At 48.2% G+C, this 22,361-nt stretch overlaps 1 protein-coding gene across 1 annotated transcript in view; it reads left to right on the plus strand.

Moving 5' to 3' along the window:
- The window catches only part of ITGA8 (integrin subunit alpha 8), a 652,632-nt gene that overhangs the window by 439,926 nt on the left and 190,345 nt on the right, over positions 1–22,361 (plus strand). Inside the window, exons 21-22 of the mRNA XM_085631247.1 lie at positions 604–696; positions 1,797–1,876. Coding sequence (XP_085487373.1) covers positions 604–696; positions 1,797–1,876 — 173 coding nt within the window. The remainder of the gene's footprint in view (positions 1–603; positions 697–1,796; positions 1,877–22,361) is intronic.

Genomic DNA, 22,361 nt, shown 5'->3' on the forward strand with positions numbered 1-22,361 from the left:
TTATTTTCTATTCACGGGTGTTGCAGTACCAGTGGTTGGCTGTGTATAGTGCTGGATTTACTACAAAAGTGTAAGTCAGTATAAACGTGCAGTTTGTGAATGCCGAAAAGAAGGGACTGTACTTAAAAGTGTAAACTTACTCAAAGACGTACATTACTTTTGTGATCCGAGCCCATGGTTTGTGGTTTGTAAACTAATGATGATACATATCTTATCCAACACTCAAAATCTATTGATTGCTAAAATGTATGAGGTTGAAACCGTTATTTGACTCACAATGAAATGAAGACATCTTTCGTTATCCTTTATTTCATCATTATTGTCCCTTCTAGTAACATTGACACATTATTATGTGCTATGTATGCAGGTTAATGCTATACTTGAAAGAAATTAACAAGAACAGCAGGCTAGTTGTCCTGGTGGGCACCTCCTTCGCCGCTAGGAGGTGGTTGATGGTCGTGCGTGCTGTGCGTGGCGAGTCCTGTGCAGCGCACGCACGCACGCGCTCACACGTGTTTAAAATCAAAGAGGTTTACTGTCGAGAGAGGCAGGCTGTGGTTTACCGTGACCTTTGAACCCCATGTCAGTTTTCTTTCGTTGCAGGCCTTGCGTAAATTGAGCTGTGACTACAAGATGGAAAACGTAACTCGGATGGTGGTTTGCGACCTTGGAAACCCCATGGTGGCTGGAACTAATGTAAGAGAGGCCCAGGCGGACCGGCTGATGTTTATCTAATTGAATTTTAAGGGCAGCTAATGGAGCAGGGCCCAATTCACAGCAAATATCTGTATGGCTGCAGTAAAGCAAGGTCTCTGTGTACAGGAAACTGTTAGCTAATGAGATTCAGCTATGAACCATATGCACATTTACTGATTACATAGTTTTAGTAAATGGAAGACATTTAAAAAAAAAATAACATCCATTAGCGTACAGTATAAGAAACTCTCCTGTAGATAAGAAACCCTCTTCTACGCATGCTTGCTTAGAACATATTTTTGCTGCTTGATTTCATTAATACCATTTTTTGCACATGCATTTTTAATTGTAAAATTCAGACTGTAGAGTGATTTTAACGCTTCAGAGCGTGATTTTCAATTCTCATGTGCAATACTTTTGAGAGAATATTTTCATGGAAGTCAAACCTGCCATAATATGTTCTACAACAAGTACCTATTGTCTGGCTCTTGGCTTGGAACTTCGATTCTTTCTTTCCAGACAAACAATGCTTTTTTAAATTAGTAGTTTTCGGTAATAAGAAAGATCTGTCTGTACAGAGTGTATCATTTATCATGTATCCTATAGTCAGTTTTTTAAATATCGACATGATTACTGAGATATTGATCAATTTGTATTGCACTTTATTATTGAATTTGCTCGGCACTACGTGACAACGTGTTATTACTGATTCGTATGCAGTATTTTAGACAGTTTTATTTATAGTTTTTTGGTGATGGAAGTCTTTACTGTTTTTACTAGATGCACAATGAATTGAGCCACAAACAATACACAATTTGGATAGCAATTCTGCAGTTGCGCAAACAATAGCAAACTTCTTGAGAAAAGCACGTTTTTTTGTCAGAGTAAAGCACTAGGTTAATCACAGCACAGTAGTCCTTTGCTTGAGATTTACAACTGCTTACACTACTTTACTATTCCCTGCAGATTTCCTGTTGTTGACTTTTCACTGCCTGACTCCAAATTTTAGCCATATATCGTAGACTATTACATATTATGCTAGAAATATCTTTTTACCTGTTTGCAAATTAATTACTTAATGGTCTCTCAATTTTCCCTAGATCTCCGTTGGACTGCGATTTGTTGTACAGCATTTGGAAAATGCAAATTTCAGCATCAAATTTGATCTGCACATGAGAAGGTTAGTTTGGCTCTTTGAAAATGTAAGGTTTCTCATACATTTCACTGGTATATATAACTTGTATCGAAATTGCACCACATTCCAAATCGTATATAGTCAACTTAAGTCATAACCAATCCATTTTCATGAGATGGTTCAGATGTCTTCAGCCAACGCGTTTCGTTCTGTAAACAGAACTTCTTCAGGGCATTTGTGAATTCCAAGGTGTCATTAGATAGACGATTTTAATATCACTCCTAGGTTTGTCTTTTAGTACAGTCCTCCTTGCATATTAGCCTTATTATTTTCATATGTAAGTCAAAGTTGATTGTAGGGTGTAATGACGTGATATGAGAATCACTCACAGTTCTCCAGGGCATATGTGTATTAAGCCCAGCGCCTCGCGTACCTTGCTAAGGCTGTCAATCAACCCGAAACTCCTCGGCGTTTCACAGTTACCACTTTATTTTATAATGACAGAACAATACAGTTTAGCAGAAACTAGGTTTAGTGTCAGCGTTGCGGTACTGCCCGTTACACAAGGTCCTTGGTGAGATGTAGGGTGCCCCACCACAGGGAGAACCATCACTAGTGGATATAGCATGAGAGCTGTGCTAGTGGCAGGGCCTATTTTCATGAGGTAGAATCTCATTCAATAAGTTCTCTCTTCTGTGCTGTTATTTGACCATAACCCTAGCATGTGCGATGTGTAATGCTATTGACACTAAGAGTGCCGACTACGGAATGCATATGCCAGTGAGCTGTAAGTTTGCAACTATGTTTACGAAATCAATAAAAACAGATTTAAACAAAAAAAAAATAAGTTCTCCCTTCTGCCACCTTCAGAGCTGTAACAGTTTTTTGTACAAACAGTACCAGAAGTGATTGCCTACCGCCGTCCAAAAGGAGCCCAATACTCTGCAAGTCTCATCTGCAGCGAGCAGCATTATATCTCCAAGGACCTACCAAGATGTGGTATTATTATTGAGACCCCTTTCAAAAGCATAAAATTGCTACAGGGCAGTGCTTAATTTGTAAATGAATAAGTGCTGGGTCCCAAAGCATTGCTCAGAAACCATTAGTAGGCATTATTGAATGTTGTTGCACCAAATAGCAAGGCTGTCTAGTCTTGATTCCACGTCATGCCTTTTTAAGTTTAACACCAAATACTCCCACACCCTTTATCTCACTGTCAGAAGTTCCTTATTTCTCCCTTTTTCACAGTTTGTTCATCTTTCTCCTTCTTTACCCCTTATGTGTTTTTAACTTTCTTGCTTTGGGTAAAAGTCTTATCAAGAAAAATAATTATTGATCCACAAAAAAAGTAGTGCAATTGGGCCCCACCTGCAATCACCAGCTCAAATTAAGCATTAACACAAAGATATGGGAGGAACTACACATCAAGCGTATGTGAAGCAGATGAATTAGGAACACTTATTGCAGTGCAGCACCAATTGTTAATTACACCGTAATGTGTTATCTAGGTCAAATGACACTTTTCTCACTACTGTCAGAGGGGAATTCGTTTGTATAATCTGCCTTCATGAGCAATAATTATTAGAAAATGAACTACTTCATTTAAACCAAAGATGGGGACGTATCTTTGTACAAACCTTTACAATATGTCCTGATTACAACCTAGCAAAAACCAAAGGAAATGATGGACGGAGTGTTGAACATTGCAAACACTCACCCCCAGTCAACTGATCTGGGTTTAATCCATCACCGTTCTTTAGCCCACTCTGTCACCCCAGTTCAGACATGGCCATATGCAAATCAGTCTGACCCTGTGCCTCATGGGAACAGTCCAGCCCGAACTGCCAAGCCATGTCTTCCCTGGACCGGAAACAAGCTTCCTAGGACCGGTTTCTGGCATTTCAGCCGTCTTCAGCCAGGCTTGCTTGAATCCAGTGGCAAAGTGAGCAATGGACTCACGTCTGAGCATACCCTGCCAACTTATGGCGAACAAAGCAAAAACCAAAGGAAATGATGGACGGAGTGTTGAACATTGCAAGCACTCACCCCCAGTCAACTGATCTGGGTTTAATCCATCACCGTTCTTTAGCCCACTCTGCCACCCCAGTTCAGACATGGCCATATGCAAATCAGTCTGACCCTGTGCCTCATGGGAACAGTCCAGCCCGAACTGCCAAGCCATGTCTTCCCTGGACCGGAAACAAGCTTCCTAGGACCGGTTTCTGGCATTTCAGCCGTCTTCAGCCAGGCTTGCTTGAATCCAGTGGCAAAGTGAGCAAGGGACTCACGTCTGAGCATACCCTGCCAACTTATGGCGAACAAAGCAAAAACCAAAGGAAATGATGGACGGAGTGTTGAACATTGCAAGCACTCACCCCCAGTCAACTGATCTGGGTTTAATCCATCACCGTTCTTTAGCCCACTCTGCCACCCCAGTTCAGACATGGCCATATGCAAATCAGTCTGACCCTGTGCCTCATGGGAACAGTCCAGCCCGAACTGCCAAGCCATGTCTTCCCTGGACCGGAAACAAGCTTCCTAGGACCGGTTTCTGGCATTTCAGCCGTCTTCAGCCAGGCTTGCTTGAATCCAGTGGCAAAGTGAGCAAGGGACTCACGTCTGAGCATACCCTGCCAACTTATGGCGAACAAAGCAAAAACCAAAGGAAATGATGGACGGAGTGTTGAACATTGCAAGCACTCACCCCCAGTCAACTGATCTGGGTTTAATCCATCACCGTTCTTTAGCCCACTCTGCCACCCCAGTTCAGACATGGCCATATGCAAATCAGTCTGACCCTGTGCCTCATGGGAACAGTCCAGCCCGAACTGCCAAGCCATGTCTTACCTGGACCGGAAACAAGCTTCCTAGGACCGGTTTCTGGCATTTCAGCCGTCTTCAGCCAGGCTTGCTTGAATCCAGTGGCAAAGTGAGCAAGGGACTCACGTCTGAGCATACCCTGCCAACTTATGGCGAACAAAGCAAAAACCAAAGGAAATGATGGACGGAGTGTTGAACATTGCAAGCACTCACCCCCAGTCAACTGATCTGGGTTTAATCCATCACCGTTCTTTAGCCCACTCTGCCACCCCAGTTCAGACATGGCCATATGCAAATCAGTCTGACCCTGTGCCTCATGGGAACAGTCCAACCCGAACTGCCAAGCAATGTCTTCCCTGGACCGGAAACAAGCTTCCTAGGACCGGTTTCTGGCATTTCAGCCGTCTTCAGCCAGGCTTGCTTGAATCCAGTGGCAAAGTGAGCAAGGGACTCACGTCTGAGCATACCCTGCCAACTTATGGCGAACAAAGCAAAAACCAAAGGAAATGATGGATGGAGTGTTGAACATTGCAAGCACTCACCCCCAGTCAACTGATCTGGGTTTAATCCATCACCGTTCTTTAGCCCACTCTGCCACCCCAGTTCAGACATGGCCATATGCAAATCAGTCTGACCCTGTGCCTCATGGGAACGGTCCAGCCCGAACTGCCAAGCCATGTCTTCCCTGGACCTGAAACAAGCTTCCTAGGACCGGTTTCTGGCATTTCAGCCGTCTTCAGCCAGGCTTGCTTGAATCCAGTGGCAAAGTGAGCAAGGGACTCACGTCTGAGCATACCCTGCCAACTTATGGCGAACAAAGCAAAAACCAAAGGAAATGATGGACGGAGTGTTGAACATTGCAAACACTCACCCCCAGTCAACTGATCTGGGTTTAATCCATCACCATTCTTTAGCCCACTCTGCCACCCCAGTTCAGACATGGCCATATGCAAATCAGTCTGACCCTGTGCCTCATGGGAACAGTCCAGCCCGAACTGCCAAGCCATGTCTTCCCTGGACCGGAAACAAGCTTCCTAGGACCGGTTTCTGGCATTTCAGCCGTCTTCAGCCAGGCTTGCTTGAATCCAGTGGCAAAGTGAGCAAGGGACTCACGTCTGAGCATACCCTGCCAACTTATGGCGAACAAAGCAAAAACCAAAGGAAATGATGGACGGAGTGTTGAACATTGCAAGCACTCACCCCCAGTCAACTGATCTGGGTTTAATCCATCACCGTTCTTTAGCCCACTCTGCCACCCCAGTTCAGACATGGCCATATGCAAATCAGTCTGACCCTGTGCCTCATGGGAACAGTCCAGCCCGAACTGCCAAGCCATGTCTTCCCTGGACCGGAAACAAGCTTCCTAGGACCGGTTTCTGGCATTTCAGCCGTCTTCAGCCAGGCTTGCTTGAATCCAGTGGCAAAGTGAGCAAGGGACTCACGTCTGAGCATACCCTGCCAACTTATGGCGAACAAAGCAAAAACCAAAGGAAATGATGGACGGAGTGTTGAACATTGCAAGCACTCACCCCCAGTCAACTGATCTGGGTTTAATCCATCACCGTTCTTTAGCCCACTCTGCCACCCCAGTTCAGACATGGCCATATGCAAATCAGTCTGACCCTGTGCCTCATAGGAACAGTCCAGCCCGAACTGCTAAGCCATGTCTTCCCTGGACCGGAAACAAGCTTCCTAGGACCGGTTTCTGGCATTTCAGCCGTCTTCAGCCAGGCTTGCTTGAATCCAGTGGCAAAGTGAGCAAGGGACTCACGTCTGAGCATACCCTGCCAACTTATGGCGAACAAAGCAAAAACCAAAGGAAATGATGGACGGAGTGTTGAACATTGCAAGCACTCACCCCCAGTCAACTGATCTGTCAACTGATCTGGGTTTAATCCATCACCGTTCTTTAGCCCACTCTGCCACCCCAGTTCAGACATGGCCATATGCAAATCAGTCTGACCCTGTGCCTCATGGGAACAGTCCAGCCCGAACTGCCAAGCCATGTCTTCCCTGGACCGGAAGCAAGCTTCCTAGGACCGGTTTCTGGCATTTCAGCCGGCTTGGTAGTTCGGGCTGGACTGTTCCCATGAGGCACAGGGTCAAGACTGATTTGCATATGGCTGGGTTCAAACTGGAAAGGCATGGTGAGCAAAAAAACGATGGATTTAGGCCCAGATCTCTGTACTGGGGTGAATGTATGACATTGTTCTGCATTCTGTCCATCAATTGTTGTTTTTGCATTTGTCACCCCGAGTGGGAAGGGTATACCCAGACGTGGGTCCCGTGCTCTCCATGCCACTGGAATCAAGCTATCCTGGCTGAAGAGGGGTGAAACCCCGAAACCGGTCCTAGGATGCTTGTTTCCAGTCCAGGGAGGACCTGGCTTGGCAGTTCGGGCTGGACTGTTCCCATGAGGCACAGGGTCAAGACTGATTTGCATATGGCTGGGTTCAAACTGGAAAGGCATGGTGAGCAAAAAAACGATGGATTTAGGCCCAGATCTCTGTACTGGGGTGAATGTATGACATTGTTCTGCATTCTGTCCATCAATTGTTGTTTTTGCACTGATTACAACCTAGGCACTGATTTTGATGTCAGTCAAAGGCTTTCCAACCGAACATCTTTGGTTTCAAATCTGACCACCGTATTACGAATACTGAGGTTGGAATTGAAACCGGCTGGTCATTCCAGCTGGCTTCTGATGAGCTCAAGAAGCCTGTCGGCCAGTTGGAACATGCACTTAATCCCTTAAGGACGGCGTTTCTGCCGTCGGGATTATGATGTTGGTTTTCCATAGGCTTTTCATGTTGGGCTTTCCGACATGAAAAGTCTGTCAGAAAGCAACTTTGTAGGCCCCTAGCAGGATCCCCTTGCAACAGCAGCCTGCGATTGAGAAATGGAAGCTTGCGAACGACCCATGCGAGGGTTCATCATATTTGTGGAGTCAGGATCGCTGACCTACGGTTGGTCGGTTCCACATCCACGGCGATGTCGGTCGTCGGCAACTCCAACCAACATCGTAATCAGGCCCTTAGTTGTGATATCACTACTCACATGTAAATTGAAAATAGAATCGGTACCCCACTGTAATAACATATAACATCACAGCGCTAGCTGTCAATCAATCAATCAATCAATCAAGGCCTTTTTAGAGCGCGCTACTCACCTGTAAGTGTCTCAAGGCGCTGTGGGGGGGGGGGAGTGCTGCTACTGCTCGAACAGCCAGGTCTTGAGTAGCTTCCTGAAGGTCAGAAGGGCTTCAGTCTACCGTAGGAGGATGGGGGGGGCGTTCCAGGACTTGGCGGCGAGGTAGGAGAACTATCTGCCACCAGTGGTCGTTCTTCAGATGCGGGGGATGGTGGCGAGGGCGAGGTCGGCGGAGCGGAGCTGGCAGTTCGGGGTGTAGAAGGTGAGTTGTCTGTTGAGGTATGTCGGTCCGGGGTTGTGGAGTGCCTTGTGTGCATGGGTGAGGATCTTGAAGGTGATCCTCTTGTTGACGGGAAGCCAGTGTAGGTCTCTCAGGTGGGGTGTGATGTGGCCATGGCTTGGGATGTCGAGTACCAGACGTGCGGAGGCGTTCTGTATGAGTTGCAGTCATTTCAGCAGTTTGGCCGGGATTCCCGCGTAAAGGGTGTTTCCATAGTCCAGCCTGCTGCTGACGAGGGCCTGGGTGACCGTTCTTCTTGTGTCGGTGGGGATCCACCAGTAGATCTTTCGGAGCATGCGCAGGGTGTTGAAACAGGAGGATGAGATGACGTTGACTTGCTTGGTCATGGAGAGCGTAGAGTCGAGGATGAATCCCAGGTTGCGTGTGTGGTCTGTGGGTGTCGGTGCTGCGCACAGGGCAGTCGGCCACCAGGAGTCGTCCTAGGCTGAGGGGGTGGAGCCAAGGATGAGGACCTCCGTCTTGTCCGAGTTCAGTTTCAGATGGCTGCTTTTCATCCATTCGGTGACGACTTTCATTCCTTCGTGGAGGTTGGTTTTGGCGGTGCAAGGGTCTTTGGTGAGGGAGAGGATCAGCTGTGTGTCGTCGGCATAGGAGATGATGTTGAGGTTGGGCAGTCTGGCGACGCGGGTGAGCAGAGCCATGTAGATGTGGAACAGGGTCGGGCTGAGGGATGATCCTTGGGGTACGCCGCAGATGATCTTGGAGGCTTCGGATAGGAAGGGGGAGGCGGACGCTCTGGGTTCTGTCGGAGAGGAAGGAGGAGGTCCAGTCCAGTGCTTTGCCACGGATTCCTGCGTCGTGGAGGCGAGTGCATAGGGTGTGGTGGCAGACCTTGTCGAAAGCGTCTGAGAGGTCCAGGAGTGTCTCGCCGTTGTCCAGCAGGGCCCTGATGTCATCGGTGGCGGTGATGAGGGCTGTTTCGGTGCTGTAGTTGCTGCGGAACCCGGACTGGGATGGGTCCAGGATGTTGTTCTCCTCGAGATAGTGGGTCAGCTGTTTGTTGATGGCCTTTTCGATGACCTTTGCCGGGAACGGGAGTAGGGAGATGGGCCGGAAGTTCTTGAGGTCCCTTGGGTCTGCCTTGGGTTTCTTGAGCAAGGCGTTCATTTCGGCGTGCTTCCAGCTCTCCGGAAAGGTCGCGGTCTCGAAGGAGGTGTTGATGGCCTTGCGGAGGTGGGGTGCGATGGTGGTGCTGGCTTTGTTGAAGGTGTGGTGGGGCATGGGTTTGACGGGGAGCCAGAGTGGATGGTGCTCATGATTTTGATGGTGTTGTTGTCGTTGATGTTGGTCCATATGAGCAGGGGGTCGCTGTGGGTGGTGGCCGTGGGGTCCGAGGTGACGTTGGTTGCCTCGGTGGACTGGTTGTTGAAGCTGTCGTGGATGTCTGCGATCTTGCAGTGGAAGAAGGAGGCAAGGGTGTTGCACAGGTCTTGCGATGGTGGGATGTTGTTGGTGTTGGAGCTGGGGTTGGAGAGTTCTTCACAATGTTGAAGAGCTCTTTGCTGTTGTGTGCGTTGCTGTCGAGGCGGTCCTTGAAGGCGATCTTTTTGGCAGATCTGATGAGGTGATGATATTGGCGCAGGGCGTTCTTGTGGGCTGCTTTGTTCTCCTGTGTCTGTTTGTGGCGCCATTTCTTCTCCAATTTTCGGCAGTTTTGTTTGGAGGTCTGGAGGTCTATGGTGACCCAGCTGGTGTTCCTGTTGGTGCGTCTGTTGGAGGGATTTTTAACTGGGGAGAGGGTGTTGGCGCAGTCGTTGATCCAGTGTCTGAGGTTGTTGGCGGCGGTGTCAGGGTCGGCGGGTGGGCTCCGGGCGAGGGTGGTGATTAGCTGGTCTTCGGTGACCTTGCTCCAGCAGCGGCGGGGGATCTGTTGGGTGCGGTGGTGCGTGGTGGGTTTCCGGAAGGTGAAGTGGATGCAGTGATGGTCGGTCCAGTGGAGTTCGGAGGTGTGGTTGACGGAGATGTGGGAGCTTGCGGAGAAGATGGGATCCAGCATGTGGCCGGCGGTGTGGGTGGGCGTTGTCACGAGCTGTCTGAGTCCGATGTTGGCGAGGTTGTCGATCAGGGTGGTGGAGTTGGTGTTGTTGTTGTTTTCGAGGTGGAAGTTCAGGTCTCCTAGGAGGATGCAGTCCGTGGAGCGAGGGCATGCCTGCTGACGAAGTCGGCAATGGAGTCGCTGAACAGTGGACGTGTCCGGGGGGTCTGTAGATCAGAGTTCCTCTGAGGGTGGTGTTGGGATCGGTGTGGATCTGGAAGTGCAGGTGTTCTGCGGTGTTGAGGGTGTCGTCGGAGATGGTAGAGACCTTTAGGGTGGACTTGTGGACGATGGCGATTCCTCCTCCAACTCCATTGGTGCGGTCTTTGTGGGTGATCTTCTAGCCGTCCAGGATGGCTATGGCGGGAGGAGCAGCTGGGTGGCGGGAGCGCGGCGGCGGATAGGCGAGCGGGGGGATGAGGCCACAGGGAAGCAGCGGCAGGAGACTACGGGGGTACAGAAGGCAAGACGGGGAAAAAGGCAGCAGAATGGGGCAAAAAACTAGTACAGGACAACAGAGGCAACCAAATTAAAACAGAGGCCACAAAATTAAAACAGAGGCAGCAAAAATTAGAGGCAGCAAGTCACAAAACAGGAGCAGGCAAACACACGCAGTGATAGGGGGAAGCAAACTCATGGAAGCGGCAGCAGCGGGCCCAGAGTCGTGGACACACAGGCGGTGCTGTGTGGTGTGGGGAGCGGCCTAACCTGCAAGCAGGGTCAAGGGTCGCTCCTTTCACCGTGCAGCGGCTGCCATATATGGGTAGGTGGGAGGGAGGAGCAGCTGGGTGGCAGGAGTGGGGCGGCGAATAGGCGAGCGGGGGGGCAGGGCCGCAGGGATGCAGCAGCGGGAGACTGCGGGGGTACAGAAGGCAAGAGGGGGAAAAAGGCAGCAGAATAAGGCAAAAAACAAGTACAGGACAACAGAGGCAACCAAATGAAAACAGAGGCCACAAAATTAAAACAGAGCCAGCAAAAATTAAAACAGAGGCAGCAAGTCACAAAACGGGAGCAGGCAAACACATGCAGCGATAGGGGGAAGAGAACTCACAGAAGCGGCAGCAGCAGGCTCAGAGTCGCGGACACAGGCTGTGCTGTTCAGTGTGGTGAGCGTCCTAACCTGCAAACAGGGTCAAGGGTCGCTCCTTTCACCGCGCAGCGGGCGCCATATATGGGGAGGTGGGAGGGAGGAGCAGCTGGGTGACGGGAGCAGGGCGGCGAATAGGCGAGCGGGGGGCGGGGCTACATGGATGCAGCAGCGGGAGACTACGAGGGTACAGAAGGCAAGAGGTGGGAAAAGGCAGCAGAATGGGGCAAAAAACAAGTACAGGACAACAGAGGCAACCAAATGAAAACAGAGGCCACAAAATTAAAACAGAGGCAGCAAAAATTAAAACAGAGGCAGCAAGCCACAAAAAGGGAGCAGGCAAACACAGGCAGCGATAGGGGGAAGCGAACTCACGAAAGCGGCAGCAGCGGGCCCAGAGTTGCGGACACACAGGCGGTGCTATGCGGTGTGGGCAGCGGCCTAACCTGCAAGCAGGGTCAAGGGTCGCTGTCAGCATGAGAACAGACAGCATAATGGAGCTCCATGAGCAGAATGCCAGTTGTGCAGAAAAAAATAAAGGCATTTATAATAGCGCAAAAAAACAAAACAAATGGTAGGCATTTAAAAACAAGCATTGGCATAGCCAATAGGTCGCTTCTTTGGGACCTTGTGACTGCCTGTTTAGTAGTAAAATATTGCAATAGCTGGCGGTTAGAGGGGCTCCTAGAGCTTTGGGCCCCAGTGTCACTACACCTGCTGCACCATCTAAATAAAGCCTTTTTGAACTGCAGGGTAACTGCAATTTAACTGCCCGGCAGTAAGACGAGGTGCTGTGACTGTAGGAGGAGCTGGCACGCCAGGAGCAGCTCGTGGAACAGATTGCCACGGAGATACAGGAGGAGCTGAACCACCAGTGGATGGAGCGGAGGAAGGGGGTGCTCTGAGCCAGGGAGGCCGAGGGCAGCTCCGCGGACAGCGAGGGGCACTCCCTGGAGCCGGGGGCAGCGGCAGCGATCTCCTCATGGAGAGGGAGCGGGTTACCATGGAGCTAAGCACCAGCCTTTTTATCGAGCTGTAGCTCAACACGGACCTTAAAGCCCTCCGAAGCAAACTGGGGCGCAGCCAGCAGGTGTAGGTGGACATGGAGCAGGAGGTGTGCGGGCTGCTGGCTGGCGTGGCCACCCTGGAAGTGGGGGACAGTGAAGAGTGCCCCAGGACAGAGGTCCCAGAGGGAGGTAGTGACCCGGAGGACACAAAGACACCCGAGCACAGTCCGGAGGTGTGGGCTGAGGAGGGACAGGAGCTGTGAAAAAGCAGCCCGTAGGAGCATGACGAGGACTCGGACACGGGGCTGAGCTCCATGCACAGCCAAGACTCGGACTCCCTGCCGGCCCTGTGCGAGTCCCTGGTGTAGGGGGTGACATCCGCAGAGCTCTCAGGAACCCTGTGCGTGCAATAGTACTGCTCCGTCTGATCCACTGGTCAATGGTGGGAGTGGGGAGCAGCTTTGAACAACCGAAAGGTATGGGACGAGGTTGCCTAGCCTGTGAATGACTGTCTCCTCAGCCACACAACACCTTTGAGAGGCACTCACTCTAAATGTGATCACCTCGATGGTCATTTTCTTATGTTGAAAAAGAAAGATAAGCTTTTGATTTAAGCTCATGCCTCAGCTGTTGACTTTGTCTCAGGCACACAGGCTTTTCTTAGGCCGCATTTTAAATCCCCACAGTTCAGTATTTCCAACATTTATGCTAATTGTTAGTCAACAAACTCAGTAAAACGGAATTTTGAGCCAGGAATTTGCTAACTTTCTAACACACATTAACCCACACAGCAACCCTCCATACATTTTTATATGTGTTACCCAATTCTATTTATGTTATCAACCTCACAAGTATGAAATGTGGAGCCAGGCCACATCTAACTATCCAACTCTGCCAAGGGCCGCCACACTTTCAGAATAACAGATATTCTCAGAGATGTCACCACCCCCACCATCCCATACAAAGCCAAGCCCACCTCTGCCTTAGTTTGCAGAGTTGTTCACACTTTAAAACAATAACGGAGGCACGTGGTGGGTAGAAATGTGGAGTATAACCAAAAGACCCTCCAGGAAGCTCCGATAGCTTGGAGATCAAATTGCGTATTTTCGCTGGTGCTGTTCTTAAAGCACTCAACCGCACAACTTTTTTTTTTCTTAGAAAAAACAAAATTTAAGCAGGACATTTGCTCCCACCTTGATGTGTCCAAAAACGAATGCAAAAGCTTGTACATCCTACTGGGAAGTTACAAGTGTTTTATACAATATATCCCTAAAAAAAGCAAAAATGCAGTAATAATAAAGAAAAAACGCTTTGAAATCCTAAAGGTGTTTTCTTGTGTTAGACATGTCTGAATGTGTGCAAGCAGATGCCGCATAAAAGTGATTATGGTGTTTTAACAATTTACCAGGTGACTGGTGCTTCACGCATTACTGGAATTATCTCTTTTCGAGGGTTTCAATTCAAAAGCCTGGCAGATTCACAAGCCCTAATCCCTGCTGGGCTCTCTGGTAAATAAATATGTGACGGCGTGGGCCTCGTTTGTAAAAGTGCTGGAGCGTGCATTGCCTCGTGAAACAAAAGCCTGGTGCCTTTGGTTCCCTCAGCCCTGCCGGCTCAGCATTTTGCCAGAGTCCTAACTTGCCTGTGTACCATCAATGGGCAGAGATGGAACTGTGCTTGGAGCTCTGGGGTGGAGTGAGGTTTGAAAACCACTCACGAACTCACGCACACACAACCAACGCGCACGCACGCACTCACAAGGCCTCTGACTGGAAGCACTTGCCAGAGTCCTAACTTGCCCGTATACCATCAATAGGCAGAGATGGAACTGTGCTTGGAGCTCTGGGTCAGAGTGAGGTTTGAAACCACTCACGAACTCACGCACACACAACACACGGGCGCACGCACGCACACACAAGACCTCTGACTGTTAGCACTAACATCACTGAACAGTGGAACAGTTATAGAAATGTCTCACCAGAGCGAGGCTAGGATATTTGTACTTGTTGCAATGTTGGTACACAGTGTGTGGCTTTGCACTACACCAACAGCAGTGAGGGGCGGGTTTTAAAGGCAATTCCCACACACAGTTCACAACGTTTATTAGTCAAATCGCACCACTGGGGATGGCAGGGATAGACGGCTCATCTGCTCCTGTTTCATATAGTAGTAAATCCGTCACCCAGTGCAAGAGATGCCAAAACGGTAATCAGCAACAGCACGGCCACAACAGAATGCCACAATGACGGCCTGGAGCAACGGGGATGCCAGAAACAAGATAACATGGACAACGGGGTGGGGACAGGAGCACGCAGCCACGCTTATTAGAACCAGATGGGTCCTGCGAGCACTGCTCGCTCCCGCAACGTGGATGCCAGCACAAGCACGAGTGTGATTGAAAAGGAGCAGACCCATTTCCAAAGGTCATCTCCTAGGGCAGCGCATGCACGCTGCCTAGGCAAGACCTAATCAGTGGAAGTCCGTTGAAAAACGCTGAGCCTTGTTCTGCTTCCTGACTCCAGTCAGACTGATATTGCCCATGTTAACCACACCCTTATCCACATAAACATCACAGGTATGTCAACCTCTCCACTTCCCACCCAACTGACCCCTTATCTAAAGATGGAAATTCTCATTGCCCCCAACTAAGATATTTATCAAGCACTCTGTTCATTCACAGCATAGCCCACCTACTTGTTCAATTAATTATTAATGTAATAATGGTCTGCAAAGAGTTATCCGCCCTATTTGTTTCTTCTAAATCTTCACCCTCTGCCCCTGGTGCCCAAAGTTGGATAATTTCTGTCCTCTGAAATGTAGGGACTTACACCTGCACTCACCTCACAAATAGCAAAGGGTGTAAGGCCAGGGACAAATTGTTATATACAACATCCGCTTCTCCATACATACCTCCTCTAAGACAAAATCTTGTATTTCCAAATGACTATCTACTCTTTTATCATACACACCCTTGAATCTCTTTATTCTCAAAACCATTGGTTATCTACATTAGAGTGACTGTCTCCCTCACCACTTGCAATCCGAGCATTCCTCCACACTAAGAAAGCACTCATTTGAGCCTTTATCTTTATGCTGTCTGCTTGCCACAAACATCTGCACTTCGTCCTCACACTCCTCAATCTCAACAGTGCCTTTGCAGTGGCATAGCAAGGGGGAACGGAGCAGTCCGCCCTGAGCGGGATGAGTTTTGGGGGCGGCGCCCCCCGCTTTTACCTGCGGCCATCGCAGCAAATGCAGGGATTGTCAGCACACCTCCCCGCCGCTCCTACCTGTGGCTGTCTCGAGGGATTGCCAAATGCAAAAACAACAGTTGATGGACAGAATGTAGAACAATGTCATACATTCACCCCAGTACAGAGGTCTGGGCCTAAATCCTTCGTTTTTTTGCTCACCATGCCGTTCCAGTTTGAAACCAGCCATATGCAAATCAGTCTTGACCCTGTGCCTCATTGGAACAGTCCAGCCTGAACTGCCAAGCCACGTCCTCCCTGGACTGGAAACAGTACCGGTTTCGGGGTTTCACCCCTCTTCAGCCAGGATAGCTTGATTCCAGTGGCCTGGAGAGCACAAGACCCACGTCTGGGCATACCCTTCCCACTCGGGGTGACAAATGCAAAAACAACAGTTGATGGGCAGAATGTAGAACAATGTCATACATTCACCCCAGTACAGAGATCTGGCCCTAAATCCATCGTTTTTTTGCTCACCATGCCGTTCCAGTTTGAACCCAGCCATATGCAAATCAGTCTTGACCCTGTGCCTCATTGGAACAGTCCAGCCCGAACTGCCAAGCCAGGTGCTCCCTGGACTGGAAACAAGCATCCTAGGACCGGTTTCGGGGTTTCACCCCTCTTCAGCCAGGATAGCTTGATTCCAGTGGCATGGAGAGCACGGGACCCACGTCTGGGCATACCCTTCCCACTCGGGGTGACAAATGCAAAAACAACAGTTGATGGACAGAAGGTAGAACAATGTCATGCATTCACCCCAGTACAGAGATCTGGGCCTAAATCCACCGTTTTTTTGCTCACCATGCCGTTCCAGTTTGAACCCAGCCATATGCAAATCAGTCTTGACCCTGTGCCTCATTGGAACAGTACAGCCCGAACTGCCAAGCCAGGTCCTCCCTGGACTGGAAACAAGCATCCTAGGACCGGTTTCGGGGTTTCACCCCTCTTCAGCCAGGATAGCTTGATTCCAGTGGCATGGAGAGCACAGGACCCACATCTGGGCATACCCTTCCCACTCGGGGTGACAAATGCAAAAACAACAGTTGGTGGACAGAATGTAGAACAATGTCATACATTCACCCCAGTACAGAGATCTGGGCCTAAATCCATGGTTGTTTTGCTCATCGTGCCGTTCCAGTTTGAACCCAGCCATATGCAAATCAGTCTTGACCCTGTGCCTCATTGGAACAGTCCAGCCCGAACTGCCAAGCCAGGTGCTCCCTGGACTGGAAACAAGCATCCTAGGACTGGTTTTGTGGTTCCACCCCTCTTCATCCAGGATAGCTTGATTCCAGTGACATGGAGAGCACGGGACCCTCGTCTGGGCATACCCTTCCCACTCGGGGTGACAAATGCAAAAACAACAGTTGATGGACAGAATGTAGAACTATGTCATGCATTCACCCCAGTACAGAGATCTGGGCCTAAATCCATTGTTTTTTTGCTCACCATGCCGTTCCAGTTTGAACCCAGCCATATGCAAATCAGTCTTGACCCTGTGCCTCATTGGAACAGTCCAGCCCGAACTGCCAAGCCAGGTCGTCCCTGGACTGGAAACAAGCATCCTAGGACCAGTTACGGGGTTTCACCCCTCTTCAGCCAGGGTAGCTTGATTCCAGTGGCATGGTATCGCTTCGTTCACCCTAAGTTGGCAAGGTATGCCCAGACGTGGGTCCCTTGCTCACTTTGCCACTGGATTCAAGATAGCTTGGCTGATGAGGGTTATGAACCCGAAACCGGTCCCAGGATGCTTGTTTCCGGTCCAGGGAAGACATGGCTTGGCAGTTCAGGCTGGACTGTTGCCATGAGGCACAAGGTCAGAAGGATTTGCATATGGCTATGTATGAACTGGGTGGTGGAGTGAGCTAAAGAATGATGATGGATTAAACCCAGATCAGTTGACTGGGGGTGAGTGTTTGATTAGCTCAAGCGCTCCGTCCATCATCCCCTTTGGTATCGCTTTGTTCGCCCTAAGTTGGCAGGGTATGCCCAGACGTGGGTCCCTTGCTCACTTTGCCACTGGATTCAAGATAACCTGGCTGATGAGGGTTATGAACCCGAAACCTGTCCCAGGATGCTTGTTTCCGGTCCAGGGAAAACATGGCTTGGCAGTTCAGGCTGGACTGTTCCCATGAGGCACAGGGTCAGACTGATTTGCATATGGTCATGTCTGAACTGGGGTGGTGGAGTGAGCTAAAGAATGATGATGGATTAAACCCAGATCATTTGACTGGGGGTGAGTGTTTGATTAGCTCAAGTGCTCCGTCCATCATCCCCTTTGGTATTGAGGGATCGCCAGCAGCCCCGCACTTACCTGCTTCTGTCATGTGGCAGCAAACACAGGTGCTGCCACGGCAGCCAAAGGTCTGGCTACGCCACTGTGCCTTTGATACTGCCATACGGGATTTATTTTTGACAGCTATGTTAACTTTGACATCAATAGTGCTATCTTCTTCTGGCTCTCTTTTTCTCTTGATTACAAGCCCTTTGTTCTGGTGCTGGTTATCTAACTCGTACATCAAAGCTCTTACAAGTATGCACACTGTAAGGAATTCCTAAAGCTTCACATTTTCCTCCTTATTTCTCTCCGCTTCGGCATCTCCAGAGTATTGGCCTGTTCTGTTATCTTGGACAACGGCCAAGTCCCATGTGCTTTTCTAAAATATGTTTTTCTAACCCTGCTGTGCAACACCTAGCACACTTGGACTGGCTTGGGTTGTGTCAGGCCATAAGAAGTGCTGAGGGATACCACATTATCAGCCACTTATAGCAGTACTAGTCCATATTAAACTGTCTCTTGTCACTGTAGTCAGAATCAGGAAGTTAGATTCAGATATTTTATAAAGATTTTTAATTTAACCCTTAAGTAGGACCTAGGGTGAGGTGGTACATTAGATGTCAAAAACACTATGTACCTGTATCAGATTTGGAATCCAAAGACATAATTTGCTAAACATGATTGATCATGATTGGCTGAAACAGTAGAATATATGTTATGTTTGCTACTTTGTAATAGCACTTACAATTTACTGATAGCGGCTATCTAACAAGCGTGAAAGTGTTCTTTCATAAATAGTAGGAGAAGACCTTCTTCTCCTGTCTGGAAATACCAAATATCTGCAAAGTTCCAGCCATTACATTTGGGGGAAGGTTGAGCAGACCCTCCAGACACCTAGACCTCCGATCCCACAGGCTGTCAGTAGCTAAGTGTTAGTTAATTTCTGTGCCCTCCTGTTGGTTGGAATGTGAGCCTGGAGTTCATGTTGAGCGAGCTGGCTTGCGTGGTGGACAAAGGCAGGGAAAATGAGTACAGGTTGCACCTCCCTCAATATAGCAGGACGACTATCACTGTTAACTGGCACTCTTAGCGAATCAATGGATAGACCTCGGAGTCAAAGTTTTGCACCTACAGAGCCAATGAAAGCTCCACCGGGGTAAACACATTGCTTCCCCTGATTGAAAATAGAGCACAGGAACCTTGAGTTGGGTAGGGCGGAACATTGGTGCTCCCCCTCCTTCAAACTTTGTGGCTGATACACACCACCCTCTGCACCCAATATTGGCATACTGATACCCCCCTTTGCTGGGTTCCCCTGTACTGTTTAATGTAAAAGCTGCAATATTTCTGTCTAAGATGCTTCGCAAATAAACAACCACAAATATTAGTGTAACCAACTTTCGAAGACAGTGCAAACTCAGTGCCATATTGCTTGGTGGATGATGGGCTTAATAATTCTCATTGAATTTTTCTTTCTATCCCACCCAATAACCCATCTAAGTTTGACACCACACGCAAAGATGGATTCACAAAAACTGGTGGTGCTTTTTTCTATTTAGGTGATGGGAATGTAATACATCAAGAATGAGTCATGAACTTAAAACCTCAAATTTACATATATGTTCCAAAAGCACTGAATCATGATGCATTAAATTATTTCCCTCATAGATACTGAACATACAGAAAACAATAATTTTTTGTTTTGTTCGAATACAGCAGGGTTTTTCAAAGTATTTTAGTCCGGACTCAAAACTCCAGCCATAGCTATTGGCTTTGCCAGTGCTTGTTAGAAAGCAGCAATCGGCCAGTTGTTAATTTCTGCCAAAAACATTTTTGTGTTTGTTATCAGTTCAGTGAGAAATGGCATCAACAACATTGTCCTGCTTTGTTCTATAAATAATAATAAGAAAAAAAGATTTGAAAGTCTAAAAGAAACACAGAAGATAAGTAAGCAGGAAATGTGAGGGAGTCAAGGGAGGAAACAGACAGAAACGGAAGGAGACTGAAGGAGACCGTCGAGAAAAAACAGGCGTAACCTTTCCGTCATCTTTCACAGAAGAAAAGCAGAATTAATTTACCCTAAAACTGTACACAGCATTATTAGTCCTCGTCGTTGCTTAGGGCCAATAATGGCTGACAAAAGTCTTCTGCTCCAATATTCTAATGTTTGTCTTTCTGTTTTTCTCTTTTTAATTGATAACATTCCACCCTGAGTGGCTGTAATGTTCTAATAGCCTTATAGCCCTTCTCACTCGGGCCATACCAGTTGTTAAAGGCTTTCTTTCTCAATGTAGGTCTGAGCCATAGTTAAATGCTTACAATGTCCTTAACATGGAAGTAGTTACTATATTAATGTGTTGCATTTTGGAAGGATGATCCTCTAAAAATATGCAAAGCCATTTTGGATATGTCTGGCTGAATTGCTCAGGAGTTTTGCTTGTAGGAAATATCCTTTCCTCTGATGGGCCTGTCATACTTCTACTTTATTGGGTGGCAGATGTGTGCAGTCATTCTAGTAGGTGAACCATTCAAGGTCTTGAGGGGAAGTAATAGTATGTGTTGTGTCGGTTAATAGCTTTTGGCACAGTGGCTGCTGCCAGGGAAGAAGGGTTTTTCCCATTATAGTTACCCTCTCAAGTAAGTATCCCAGGGGCCTATTATTTCAAAGGATCTAGGGTCACAACAAATATGTGAACCCACTAATTGATCCCACAGAGCATCCTAGCATTACAGAAAAGGCCACTGACACTTCTGAGGCCCCTACAGTAAAATGAATAATACCAGCACACACTTCGAGCTAGTGTGATCATGAAGGGGTGTTTCATCATATTCATAGGGCATGGCCCATGCAAATACAGCAATCCTTTGCCCGGAGGGCATCTTTTTGGAGGGGGGTATGGGAGTCCTAGGGATGCCCAGGCATCCCCATGCAGCTACTATCCTCACTCACTGCAGCCACCTGCAAGGGGATCTCTGCTCCCTTTAAATGTGAGGCCAGGTATGCCACGTCCCTGCCAAGCAGCCCGGCAGCTTCCCACAGCTGCGGAGCCTTTCTCTAATGCACTGTTCCCAGTGCAGGAACAGTGCGGGTGTGAGTTTCCTGTAATCGGGTGAGGTGTCCCAGTCTGTGGATGGTGCATCCAGTTAAAGGTATGCTGAGGGGAAGGGTGGAACATTGCACCTTATTTGTAACACAGCCCCAGTTGTTTTGGAGGGAGATAGGGGCCAAATCACCATACTTCATATGTTATCTCCCTAATTATGAAGCATGATTCCAAGATTCCTTCAAACTCTGCCCCACATAGACATCTAGCATCAAGGCAATATGAAGCAATCCCATTATTTAACTGAGTCTGTTTCAATCAAGGTCTCCGCTCGCACAGATAATGTTTAATTCTATATGTCAAACCTTAGCCTATTTCCTCCGATCCTGCTACATGGCTTTCTTAGTTTTCACTCATCTTGTTGTATAAGTTTACTCAGATGAAAATGGATGTAATACAGTAATTGAATCATACTGATTCGGGGAAGGCTAGCATGCTCAGGAGTTCACCCCAGATGTTGCCACTGTAAAATCATTACCTTTACACTCCTCTTTGTACTTTTGTGGGCATATTCTGTACTTTTACATGTGTGTTCTTTCCATGACAGGCCAAGACATCCACACAGAGTTGCTTGGCTGGAAAAAGATACAGGGTTCCTCTTGCCTCAAAATCATTTTGCACTCACATCCCAACTAATGCAACACTTGCTCAGTGCAACTATGGTGACTGCTAAACAGCTCCCTTCGAACCATTTAGAAAATACTGGCATTGCTAGTTTTCAACAGGGTTTCAGATTTGAGGGCGATGAGGCTTTTCCGGGTCTTGAATCCCCTGGAGCTCCCTCACCCCTCTTTTATGGTGTGCATGGCCTTACTGCTGTTTGAAGAGGAGGGGCAGGTACTTATAAAAGTGGGTGTGGTGGCAGGATTGGTGCCTGAGCCCCTGTCACAGAACCAGCCTGTATAACACCTTCACATTGAGTATGAACGAGGGGGCACTTGATCCTTTGCATGTATGAATGTATGGCTGAATATATGCATGCATTGATATTTCTATAACGCAGACCTAGATAGGAAGCAACAGAGCACTAAACACAAGCAGCAGCCAAAGGAACATTGGAATTAATTTCAAGAGGCAGATAAGTAATACTTGGGTGATGGGGTAGACCCCATGAACCAGATGAGTTTTCATTTTCTTTCTGCCTTACAGGAGGGTTGGAGCCAGTCTGTTGGTGGGAATATTATTCCAGATTATTGGTGCAAAGATGGAGAAGGCTCTGTTTTCCTCTTGCACATTTTAGTCTCCAGTCTGAATTATCCTTGGTTCTGGTGTGGCACTGTCTGATTGATGCAATCAGTTTCTTGGCCGGGTATGTCTGGTTTATCATATCTGATAGGTGATGTAATTGTTCTTGAAGATGTTACGGGTCAAAGGGGGAACCAGTGTAGCTTGTTCAGCTTTGGGGTGATACATGATTGAACTTATTCAGACTGTGTTGAACTTAGTGCAGTATTGTTTCCATCCAAGTTGGAGAAGACCAGGTATTTGCTTTATTAT

The sequence above is a fragment of the Triturus cristatus genome, chromosome 10 (assembly GCF_964204655.1).
Source record: "Triturus cristatus chromosome 10, aTriCri1.1, whole genome shotgun sequence".
Classification (NCBI taxonomy): domain Eukaryota; kingdom Metazoa; phylum Chordata; class Amphibia; order Caudata; family Salamandridae; genus Triturus; species Triturus cristatus.